Source organism: Nannobrachium achirus, assembly GCF_963921795.1.
Source record: "Nannobrachium achirus genome assembly, chromosome: 12".
Taxonomy (NCBI): Eukaryota; Metazoa; Chordata; class Actinopteri; order Myctophiformes; family Myctophidae; genus Nannobrachium; species Nannobrachium achirus.
Window position 1 is genome coordinate 57,391,627 of NC_137832.1, and position 12,151 is coordinate 57,403,777.

General features: G+C 43.8%; 1 protein-coding gene across 1 annotated transcript in view; it reads right to left on the reverse strand.

Moving 5' to 3' along the window:
* Positions 1-419: 419 nt before the first annotated feature.
* LOC308295111 (DNA repair protein XRCC4-like) overlaps positions 420-12,151 on the reverse strand; it is an 89,127-nt gene continuing 77,395 nt past the window's right edge. The window contains exons 8-9 of the mRNA XM_080738079.1: positions 11,332-11,458; positions 420-723 (exon numbers count right to left, since the gene is read on the reverse strand). Coding sequence (XP_080594205.1) covers positions 11,340-11,458 — 119 coding nt within the window. The 3' untranslated portion in view covers positions 420-723; positions 11,332-11,339. The remainder of the gene's footprint in view (positions 724-11,331; positions 11,459-12,151) is intronic.

Consider the following 12,151-nt stretch of genomic DNA (forward strand, 5'->3'; position numbering starts at 1 on the left):
AAGGATTCTTGCAACAACTACTTATGTCGTTATGTGCATAATAACTTTAGTAAACCAAATAATGACTTACACAAAAATATGTCTTTATTAAATCAACTGTAAGTAGGGACCATGCATGGCTTCACAAGAACATGCATGAGAGATCCCAGAACAAAGCAGGAACGAGTCTTCATCAAAGTCCCATTGACTGGAAGAACTTCACACGATGCTTCCTTATCGTCTCTGTCGGGTGGAAACCTCTGTTGTGTCCAAAACTGTTACTTTTCAGGACTAACGAAACCTCTTATCTCCATACAGTATTTTAACATTTTGTGCGTTTGTTTTTTTCTTCTTAAATAAACACCCAATTTGATCATACTAGTAGGTTACACAAAAGCATAAAAAATAGCAAGATCCGCAAGCTCGAAGCGACATGCTTCGAGCGTGCAGACCTGCTACCTTTGATGCTTTTGGAATTTGAATCCTGAAAAGTAACAGTTTCGGACATATGGGGTTTACACCCGACATCGCCCCTCAACAGTTGGGGCGGTCGTAATACCGAAACAACCTTACTGTAGGCTCGTGTATCACGTTTCTTCCACCCCACTTCACGCAGAGGATGCCGTTTGGCTCGGTCAATCGTCCATGGCCAATCGTCCTTCGGAAATGTCTCTTTGTGCAGTGTCCGTCCGTCCATGCCCGACGGCGTGGTTCTAAACCTGGGGGATGCACGGCGAGGAGGACCTATAGGGGAGAGAACGTGTGACATTCTTATGAGGATTACATAGCTGGGCGGATTATCCTGCTGACCACCCGTCGTTCATCAGGGGATGTGTAAGGTGTGTATCATAACACGCAGCGGGACGTGGCACCCGGGCGAGTTCTAAGAATGGTCAAACTGGAGGCTATCTTTACATCAGTCCGGGGGGGGTCCACTCGTAGATACCGCAAGTGCCGGCAGCGCGCGGCATCCAGTTGGTGTTTCCGTGTGGCACGCGCGCATCAATACCGCAATGCGACGCTGTGCAGCCGCCCACGTCCGGTGTGTGTTTCCCTTTAGAGTGGAGCCTATAAGCCTATCACTTTTACACTATTTGTTGTGGTCAAGAGTGTTTCTTTTATCAATCACTTATTAGATGTCATTACACATGCATCCATGCCATCATTGCCGCAAAGTGCGCAAACAAGCCACCACATTCTGCTAAACAGATGTTAGGATGTTATGTTTTTTTTTGCCAAGTCCCGGAAAAGACTCACTGTGATCGGCCAGTACAGGGGGGGCATTTCTGCCTAATAGACCACATGGACAGTAATTTGGGATCAATATCATTTTTACTTCTTTTCCACTACATCTCAGAGACAAATATTTACTTTTACTCCACTACAATCATATGAAAACTTTCCATTACTTTTTCATTGTCTCCGCCAGGCCAAAGGCCTGGTGAGACTATGTTTTTGCCCGTCTGTCGGTGTGTCTCTCCGTGTGTCGGCCCGGTCGCTGCCAAACTGTGCACACACACTCCCCGGATGCCAATTCAGAACCTCAACTTGCTCTTGTTAGGTCTATCAAGAGCATTTTTGAAGAAAAAAAAGTGTTTATTGCGAGCGCAACCGAAGGAGCCGGAGAGGTAGAGCAGATTTCTTTTTCCCAGCGGGGAATACGATTGCAGAAACACCGCACTGTGAAAAAAAGACAACTTACGGGGAAATCCACAAGGTGGAAGTCCCACCTTTCCAACCACTCTCTGCCTCATGTCGTGCCCAGGCTTTTCTCTTCGCAGATGAGTAAGCCTGGGAACGCGAGGTTAGGATTATCCAAACAACAGCCGTCCACTGTGTGCCTGCACAAGACAGTGAGGTATGATCATCACACCTCAGAAGGCACTCAGCATGGGGGAGGGGTTGAGGCAGGTTCAAGCACAGAGCATCTCCATACGTCTACAGGTCTACTCCAGTGCTGCCATGTCTGCTTGTTATAAGCCACTTCGGTCGCTTGTAGATATCGGTAGGTGCGGGTTGTGGTTTCTGTGCTCGTTTCTTAAGTGTAGTTGCTTAATTCACACTTTGTCAAGTCCCACCCGTTGTCCCGCCCCTCTTCGCACCCATTGGTTGCTGTGTCTTGGTGGGACAAAAGTCATTTCTCTCCTTCTACTACCATTGAAATTCAGTTGCTTCTTATTTTTATTTTGTGTATTCAATTCTCATTTTAAACTTGGTTTCAGTAAAAAGGATTCTCTCAGGTGCAGTATAGCGACTGGGCATGTTTTTAAATGACGTTTTAGCTAATTCAACATGAAGAAGGCGGAACAAGGGCGGGACAAGGCAGAAAGAGCCTGCTGGTTGGTCAGTCAGTAGTCTCGCGTAGCCAGACAACTATTCCACAATCTCTGAATGCTATATAGAGTCTGGAACAGCAGCTCCCTAACGGCGAGTAATGGAAACGGCATTACCGTTCAAGAAAATATATTTTAAAATGTAATTTCTGCTAAGCAGCAAGCTAAACATGCTTATATGATTTTTGAGCGGTGGTCACAACGCTCCTATACGTGGCCGTGTGTGTGGGTCTGTCTGTCTGTCTGTCTGTCTGTCTGTCTGTCTGTCTGTCTGTCTGTCTCCGTGTCTGTCTGTCTGTCTGTCTGTAGCCTGCAGTAACCTTTTCTGACCACACATGTTAAGGGAGGGGCGCTGTTGCACACACACACACACACACACACACACACACACACACACACACACACACAACCACACACACACACACACACACCACCGCTCAGTTCACACAAGTGTGATTTTTATTTATATAATGATAAATGTGTGCGATGTGAGACTGAAACGGAAGTGACGTGGGGGCTTCACTTCCGCTTTCATCTCGCACTCATTTTTATCTTTCTGCTTGCCAGACTGTATGCTGGGAGCATTTGACCAAATCGCGGAGGCAACCGTCTGGCCACGCGAGACTAGTCAGTCAGGGACCAATCAGAAAGCTGACAAAAGGTGACTTGGGCCTGCTTCTACAAGCTGACATTGTCAGCTTGTAGATCTGTGATGTGCTATTTTCAAATGTAATTTATATAGGGTTAAATTGGTGAAATTGACGTTGATGTTATATTAACACATTTAACCTTGGGACCCCCTGGAAACTGATGGTTTCCTTTTGGGCATCCTTTCCTAGACCTGTGCCGCGTGTTTCTCTCGCAATATCTGGCAACGCCGGTCCTAACAGGTCTGCTCATTACGTTTACTGACCCCAAGACCTCCAACTGGCAGCAAAGGGCGCGAGGCGAGACGATACCAGAGAACATAATCCTATTAGGATCCATCTAGAAGATACCCTTCAGGAAGTTTGGGACAAACAACATAAAAAAGGGGGTGCTGATGAAATGGTAGCCATGAGATGATGTCAGTCATGCTCCTCGAGGCACTTTATGAACTTAACGTGAGAGCATAGACACGGTATCGCTGTCGGGAGGATATCTTGCAGGTCAAAAGCAGTTACCTTTCAGGAAATGGGTCTGTGTTCCGCATGGACCAAATGTAGTTATTATTTAGTCACACGCAGTTGGTTCAGTAGGCCTATTTATATATAAAAAAAAACATGCACTTTTCAATTTCAAAATTTAATTTCTTGGCCAACAAAGTAGGGCGATAATGTAAAAAAAAAAAAAAAAAAAAGCAAAAAACATCAAAACAAAATATAACTCATTCTGGAGTGGATTATACGATGCAGACACCGCAGGGGAATTCACAAAAACATGACTTGAGAGGAAGGGACTCTGCTAAAGACAAAAACGACCAGATTTATGTGATTTTTTTCCCCCCCTCGACCACAGATGTTTAAGACTGTGATTAGATTTATATGCTTGCGAGGTACATTGCTTACCTGGTATCCTACAGTTTCAAAAGTACGTAATGTTATTTTAAACTTATCGATCTGCTATATTTGAATTGAAACGTGAAAAGTTACAGTTTGGGATATATGAGGTTTCCACAGATTTGTTAAACAGATTTCTATCCATTAACAAAATTGTCTGGGTGGGACCAGCTGTGGACCCAGACCACACTTTCAGAGCCCTCTCAGCCTTTGTTATAATATGCACGCGCCCGGGTTATAGCTGGCGGTTTTAGTGACAAAAACTCCAGACTTCCGGGAGGAACTTAACCGTGACTGGTGGTGGCGTTGGTGGTGTTAATGAGTGCTGAGGCCAGTGGCGGGGGGAAACCAGACCCCCGAAGTATGGAAGCAATTTCTTCTCCACTTCGCCCTCAGATTAGACTGCGACTGCCAAGGGCCGGCTCTGTGTGAAACCATACAGAGAGTGACTGGAGATTAACAGCTACTTGGGGACGACGAGTGGCCCACACCCTAAATACGATGGTGTCACCGCCGCCCTGTGACTGCCTGGGACGCTTCTCGCTTCGTATGCGTGGAAATGTAGGCATTTAGCAGGCGCTCTCTTTCCAAGGGCGACTCACTCTCGAGTGTGAGATCGGAATGCAGCGTGAACGCGAGCAAGGTGACATACAGTATAGTTGTGCATGAATTAAGGGCCATTCACAATGAGCACTATAATTAATACTATAGCTATAAAAAGTATAGTTTAAAAATTGTTCTATAGTCAAGTGGATGGCACGATATAGCTATATCTTTCTAGTTATCGTGCCCTGTGGTAAGGCGCTTTAGAGTGCAGAGGGAGCAGTGTAATCGCTTAAAGCAGTGGTTCTCAAACCTTTTCATGTCAAGGACCCCCAAAAAAAGTTAAAATATGGACATAAGAGGTTATTGTCCCGAGACCCGACAGCAACAATATACATTGACATTTACAGTATAGTACTGTACAATACATGTAAAACCACAAGACATAAGGGCTCAGAGCAGTCAAGTTGGGGGAGACACCAGGAGGGTGTGAGGACTTGTCTGCTTGAAGGTACTGTAAGTCCATGTTAAACTTGATTGATTGATTGATTGATTGATTGAAGGCTTTATTAGAAGTTTGCATAGGAAAATGTACAGATTCATGACGGTACAGTTCACTGGTACAAGGTCTACTAAAAGGAGATCCATGAAAAGACTAAGCTTATTTCAACAGGAAACCATTTAAGTATCTCATATAACATTGAATGACAGACAAATAGAACACAGTACTATGCAGTAGATATGTAAAGAAAAAGGGGAAAAAAAAGAAAAGAAAACAGTAAATCTAAACTAAACAGCAGCGGTGGAAAAAGTACTCACATTTTGTACTGAAACCAGTAAGACTCCCTAAATCGGAAGCGTCACACTAAAGCAGTGGTTCTCAAACTTTGAAATTTGAAGGTCTCCCCTTAACTCTGACAGGGTACACATTTGTACACTGTCAGAGTTACAGACTTGTAAAGCCTCTAACAGAGTCCAGGGTGAAGAGCTATTCACTTCACCGCGTTGTAGTTTCCTAGCTATCACCTAGGCTTTGTTATGTATTTTTAGGTGATAGCTAGAAAACAACAACGCGGTGAAGTGAATAGCTCCTGGACTCCGATAGAGGCTTTAGGGTCAATTTAGACCCCCATAAAAGAACTAGAGAGCCCATGAAATCCACTTTGAGAACCACTGCACTAAAAGTATCAAAAGTCTCACCTGCAAGCGTTGAGCTTGTCGATCTGCTACTTTTGAATTTTGAATCCTGAAAAGTAACATTTTTGGACATGATGAAAAGAGAGGAAAGAGACAACATGTACAGGGCATGGTGGTCGGAGCACGAAAATGATATGTTAATCTGTCCCTGTCCACCACAAGGCTATAATATTTTTTATAATTTGCAAAAAATGTACTTTTACTCAACTACAATTATTTGAAAACTTTAGTTACCAGTAAGACTCCCTAATCGGGAGATAAGCGACCGCCAGGTCGCATACACAAACTTTAGAAGGCAATGGTAGCCAATCAGGAGGGAATATGGGAAATGGGACATATCCATGTTGATGAGATGACTTTAGAGATACTGTGTACCGCTTTGCGGGATTTTAGGGCAAAATCTGTAGGAGCAGTGTCCAAAAATGTGTCTTGCAAGAATCGGCCTCATGGTGGCGCTAGAAGAGGGACATGTGAGAAATGAGGGGTGGAGGTTGTGGTTTGGCAGCCAAGAATTGTGTGTGCAAGTTTGGCATGGATAGGGGCAACGGTGACGGAGATATGAGAAGGGGAAAAGTGTGACGTGACGTGACGTGGCGTGACGTGACGTGACTGACAGCCGGTGGAGGTTTTGCCAATATTTGCCTCTGAGATTAATTGGAAATACTCCCTTAATATAAAAAAAACTAAAACTCAAAAGTACTAAATTGTACTTAAGTACAGTACTTGAGTAAATGCACTGCTAAAGTAAGCAGTGCCAGATTATTCATGGAAGAGGTGCTTAAGCCCCCTGGCCCGCAGGGCCCTGTGTGAATTATATATTTCTTATACAGCAGTTTAACGGCCCTGAGGGGCGTTGATCCGGGCCTGGCACTAAATCATAACTCGCTTTCATCCTACTGTCTGGAGTGTCTGCATACATATGTTCTCAACACGATGTCAGTCCAACTTTGACATACAGAAAACATTAAAGGACAACTCCTCCCTAAATCACTTCTAGGTTCATTTTCCTACTTATATTGATCCAAAAAGACTGTCCATGGGGTCTATTAGGCAGAAAAGCACCTGTTGTCCAGTTTCCCCAGCAGAACCCAGCAGCTCTCATAGCATAGAGTGGAGCTTGTAAGTCTATCACTTTTACAGTATTTGTTGTGGTCAAAAGTGTTTTTATTTTTCATGAATGTAGTACTAGTTGTCATTACAAACACATCCATATCATCGTTGTCCCACACAAGCCATCACACTCCGCTAAATAGATGTTATGCTTTTATGTGTTTTGCCAAGTCCTGGAAAAGATGCCCTGTGATTGGCCAGTGCAGTCACTTTGATTGGCACTTGTGCCGAATGCTCACCCCAAAACTTTATTTATGAGATTGTGGTGGCTTGTGTGGGACAACCAAGGCATGGATGTGTTTATAATGACAATTAGTAACACATTCATGAAAAAGAAAATCACTTTTGATAACAACAAATAGTGTGAAAGTGTGCTAGGACAGCTGCTGTGTTCTCCTGGGGAAACTGGACAACAGGGGCATTTCTGCCTAATAGACCCCATGGACAGTCTTTTTGGATCAATGTAAGTAGGAAAATGAGCCTAGAAGTGATTTAGGGAGGAGTTGTCCTTTAACTCAAACAGTGTTCATTTTGTCGACCGAAGCGTTGACGACGGATGGCGGTCGACTGCCTTTTTGCACTGACGAAAACAAAATAAAAAACAAAAGCTACGATGACGAAAAACTAAGACTAAATATACGGACAATTGTGTACGGACAAATAAAAACGACATGTTAGGGAGGGACTATAGAGGAGAAGAGATCCAGTAGAACTAAAAGACAAGTAATTTTAGGCTTAGTTGAGCGTGGGACCGCGGGTGTTGCACTCTGGAAATAGCAGATCTACAAGCTCACAAGACGTCCGCAGGACCACGACGCCTTGTGAGCTTGTAGATCAGCTATTTTTGGCAAACAGCCGAGTATAAATCAGACATCACGACGCCTTCAAAGCCTGGCAAAATATTTAGCAATAATATCTACAATAATATACTGTGGTGTGGATTTAATCGACTAAAATCATATGATATTTAGTCAACTAAAAAAGACTAAAAAGTAAAACATTTCAAGATGACTACAATGTGACTAAAAGTAATGGAATTCAATTCAAAAGACTACGACTAAAACCAAATGAAATCCTGCTGTGATCAATGATCACTGGTACTTTCTTTCTCCACCGCTGGCCAGTGGTGTAAAGCAGTGGTTCTCAATCTTTTTTGGCTGGAGTCCCCCCTTATACTGATTTCCGAAGCCAATTACCCCCTTCCCCTGACTACAGCAAGATTTACATCAAAAGTCCTGTTCCTTGCAGTACCTCTGTGTACCCCTAGGGGTACACGTACCCCCATTTGAGAAACACTGGTGTAAAGTAACAATTTTGAGGTATTTGTACTTATTATATACTTATTATATACTTATATATTTCCAATTTCCAATACTTTTACTTCTACTCCACTACATGTCGGAGCAGAATAGTGCACTTTTACTCCACAACATTTATTTGTAAACTTTAGCTACTAGTAGTTACTTTGCACATATAAATTAGGCTATAGTATTAAAAAAAAACATACATAAACCCTTTTAGCCCTATTTTATACCTAGGCTATTTGAAAATAGCCGATCTACAAGCTCACGACGAGTCGCGATGTGAAGAGTTGTGAGCTTGTAGATCTGCTATTTTCAAACATTTTGTACTTTTACTTTTGGTTTAAGTACATTTTGATGCCAACACTTTCATTCTCACGTACATTTTGAATCCCAGACTTTCACTTGTAACAGAGTACATCTACAATGCAGTATTGATACTTTTACTTAAGTAAAGAGTGTGAGTACTGTTTCCGCCACCGCGCTGGCCGTGAGAAAAGCGTGTCAGGTTGTGTTTCCTCACAGATCCACAGCGGAAGGGCTGGGATGGGGATGGCAGCGCACGGCATGCAAACAGAGCTTTTCTAAAATTGTTTTCACATTGTGCTGGGGAGAATATCTGGCATGATGAGAATGACTAGGCACCTCTCCAGGACAACACTGTTGCCTTGGCTGTGTGTCTTGTTTTGGGTTGCGTGCGTGCGTGTGTTTGTGTGTTTGTGTGTGTGTGTGTGTGTGTGTGTGTGTGTGTGTGTGTGTGTGTGTGTGTGTGTGTGTGTGTGTGTAAGACATTCAGCAGCCAAGCGGTAAAGTTGACTTTAATCACACTGACGATGACTCATCGATATATAGGGAGACGGACGGACAGACACTGAAATAGAGGTACCGGTATAGAGGCAGAGGGACAATAGGTCAGTTTTTGCTTTCCATTCAAAACAGAACCACAGCCCTGTTGGACGGAGCGGGTGCACGCGCGTGTCAGTGGTGTAAAGTAACTAAATACATTTACCTAAGTACTGTACTTCAGTACAATTTTGAGGCATTTGTACTTTACTTGAGTATTTCTGATTTCCAATACTTTTACTTCTACTCCACTACATCTCAGATACAAATATTGTACTTTTACTCCGCTGCATTTATTTGCAAACTTTGGTTACTTTGTAGATTGTGATTATTATTACAAAACATACATTTAGTTGTCTTCTCCTTCACTTCACAGAACTTATATACGTATACTTGTGCTTCAAAAAGCGAACAAAGGGGGCACAGTGGCGCAGTCGGCCTCACAGCTAGAATGTCCTTGGTTCGATTCCTGCCGGGGACGCTGTGGGTGCTGGGGGCTTTTCTGTGTGGAGTTTGCATGTTCTCCTCGTGTCTCCTAGGGTAGGTGCCCCCCATAAAAAACATGCAGTAATCCTGGTCTCTATACTGCCTCCCCCTGGCCAGCCGGGGCGCCTGATGGATGGGAAAGGAACTGGTTGGAATAACGTGTTCCTTCCACGCGCTACGTCCAACCGGGGAAACACCCCCGTCAGGTGAAAAGAAGCAACTTGGACTCCTCATGCATAGAAGGAAGCATGAGGTCAGCCTGTTGTCTCTCCAGGTTGGCAGAGGGAGAGCAGAGAAAATTGTGGGATAAAACAACAACAAAAAAGATATATATATTGGAGATATCACAGGTCTTTACCAATGATACCGTTCCCTTTAGTGTAACACAGTGGTTATCAAACTTTTTAATTTCAAGGACACCCCTAACTCTAAAGGGCTTATCAGAGTTGGAGGTGAAGAGCTATCACCTCAACTTTAAGGTGATAAGTTTATCACCTAAAAATGTGCACAAATGCCCGCAACCCGCAAGGGTCCATTTGGTTCCATTGTGCACTCTCAGAGTTACACACCTGTAAGGGACCATTTGGAACCCTCCCAAGGAACCACAAGGGTACCTGGACTTCACAAATCAAATTGAGACCCACTGGTGTAGCAGAGTGTTTCCAGTGAGCCAACATGCCGGTGACTCTGTTTGACCAAAATGGAACACAACCTTAATTAGCAGCATTGATAAAACCTGTGAAGGAAGTAAGGAAGAGGCCCAGTTTCTTTCCAATATGGCTGCTGTGCATGCATGGAGCCTCAGACGCTCATAATGGTTGAGCATGGAACCAATAATCTAATAACATAACAGCATTAATCTAGCAGACACAACACTGTGTGAACGATAGTTGTTACAACACGACATCAAAGCTACTTACAAGTGTGTTTAATCAACTGATTCGACAAGTTTGTACTTCCAATATTTCCAAGCGCAAGATGCGTTTGTCAAACAGACACGTTGTTGGACTCCAACCCTGAATGTTAACGACAACAAGACATGAAATCCACACTGACTGAAATCAAATGCACCCAAATACACATGACTGGAGTAGACACCGTCGGGGGGAAAAACCTTGTATCTCCATATTTCAACTTTTCCGTCCGTCCGGCCGCATATGTACGTGTGTCTGCGTGCGACCAGCTAATCTCCGGCACCGCAGGGCCGATCACAGCAGAACTGTGCATGCACACAACCTGGATGCTAGAGCAGAACCTTTGCCCAGATTTTTTCAGATCGGCTTGTTATAGCGCCACCAGGAGGCCAAGTTCTGGAAAAACAAATATATTTAATTCATATTACTCCTACAGATTTTGTCCAGAAGTCACGCAAATCGGTACAAAACATCTCTTTAGTCATTAAACGAAACAGGTTTTTCAGATTCCATCCTGACTGGCAAAGATTGGCTTTGATAGTTTGCAGGAGTGCTCCGTTTCGAACAACATGCCTCAAATAATGAACGGAGCGTCTGATTGCCGTGAAACTTTGCACGCACATTCGCAGTACAACATTGTCTTATTATAGCGCCACCAGAAGGCCAAGCATCACACAAATCGTTACACAAAATCTCGATAGTCTCATGTTCATACCGGTATATGAATAGTCATTCCATCAACGTCGCTGGCCAACAATAACCTACCTGACCTGACTCAGAGGAAACCTTTTTCTAGGTTTGTTTTTGTTTCCGTAAATGCTTCTCTTGATGATGCCCTGCTCCATACAGAAGTAGCAAAACTAGCAGATCTACAAGGCACCCATTTAGCTGCCGTGTTAAAGGAGTAGTTCACCCCCAAATGGCGACTTGAGTTCAATATTTGTTTTTGTTTTTTGTCGCATTCCTAAGACAATAATTTGATAACAATACATTTACCCCCATTGATTCCGGAAAACGGATACATTGTTAAATACGTGGTAAATAACTAAATACCCAAATAAATGCAGAGATCCCTATCCATACAGACCTGTGATTTCACTCCAGCTCGGACGTCTCTGGGCCCTGAGCACGACGAACGCGCCGCTTCCGCTTGGGGGACTTGTCGACGTCCTCCGTGTCCGCGATGGTCTCACCTACACACGACAGACTGCGGCCTGCACACACACGCACACACACACACACACCTGTATCACTATACTTGTGAGGATCATTTAAGGACAGCGTTGTAATCAATGATATTTATACAATGTTATTTTGATGGCACAAGGCACCTTGTATATTGTCACTGTAGGCAGAAACCTTTTATCTTCAAGTTTCAAAGTTGTATGTTTTTGGAGCGTTGAAGCGCTCCCACCTTTTTGTGTCGTGGACTGGCCCTGTCTTCAACCCTGTCCCGTTGAGGATGAACTTTGACCGAGTACAACGGTATGTGGCCGGAGTTATGTTTCATTAGTACAACGGTGCGTGGCCGGAGTTATGTTTCATTAGTACAACGGTGTGTGGCCGTAGTTATGTTTCATTAGTACAACGGTGCGTGGCCGGAGTTATGATTCATTAGTACAACGGTGCGTGGCCGGAGTTATGTTTCATTAGTACAACGGTGCATGGCCGGAGTTATGTTTCATTAGTACAACGGTGCGTGGCCGAAGTTATGTTTCATTAGTACAGCGGTGCGTGGCCGGAGTTATGTTTCATTAGTACAACGGTGCGTGGCGGGAGTTATGTTTCATTAGTACAACGGTGCGTGGCCGGAGTTATGTTTCATTAGTACAACGGCGCGTGGCCGGAGTTATGTTTCATTAGTACAGCGGTGCGTGGCCGGAGTTATGTTTCATTAGTACAACGGT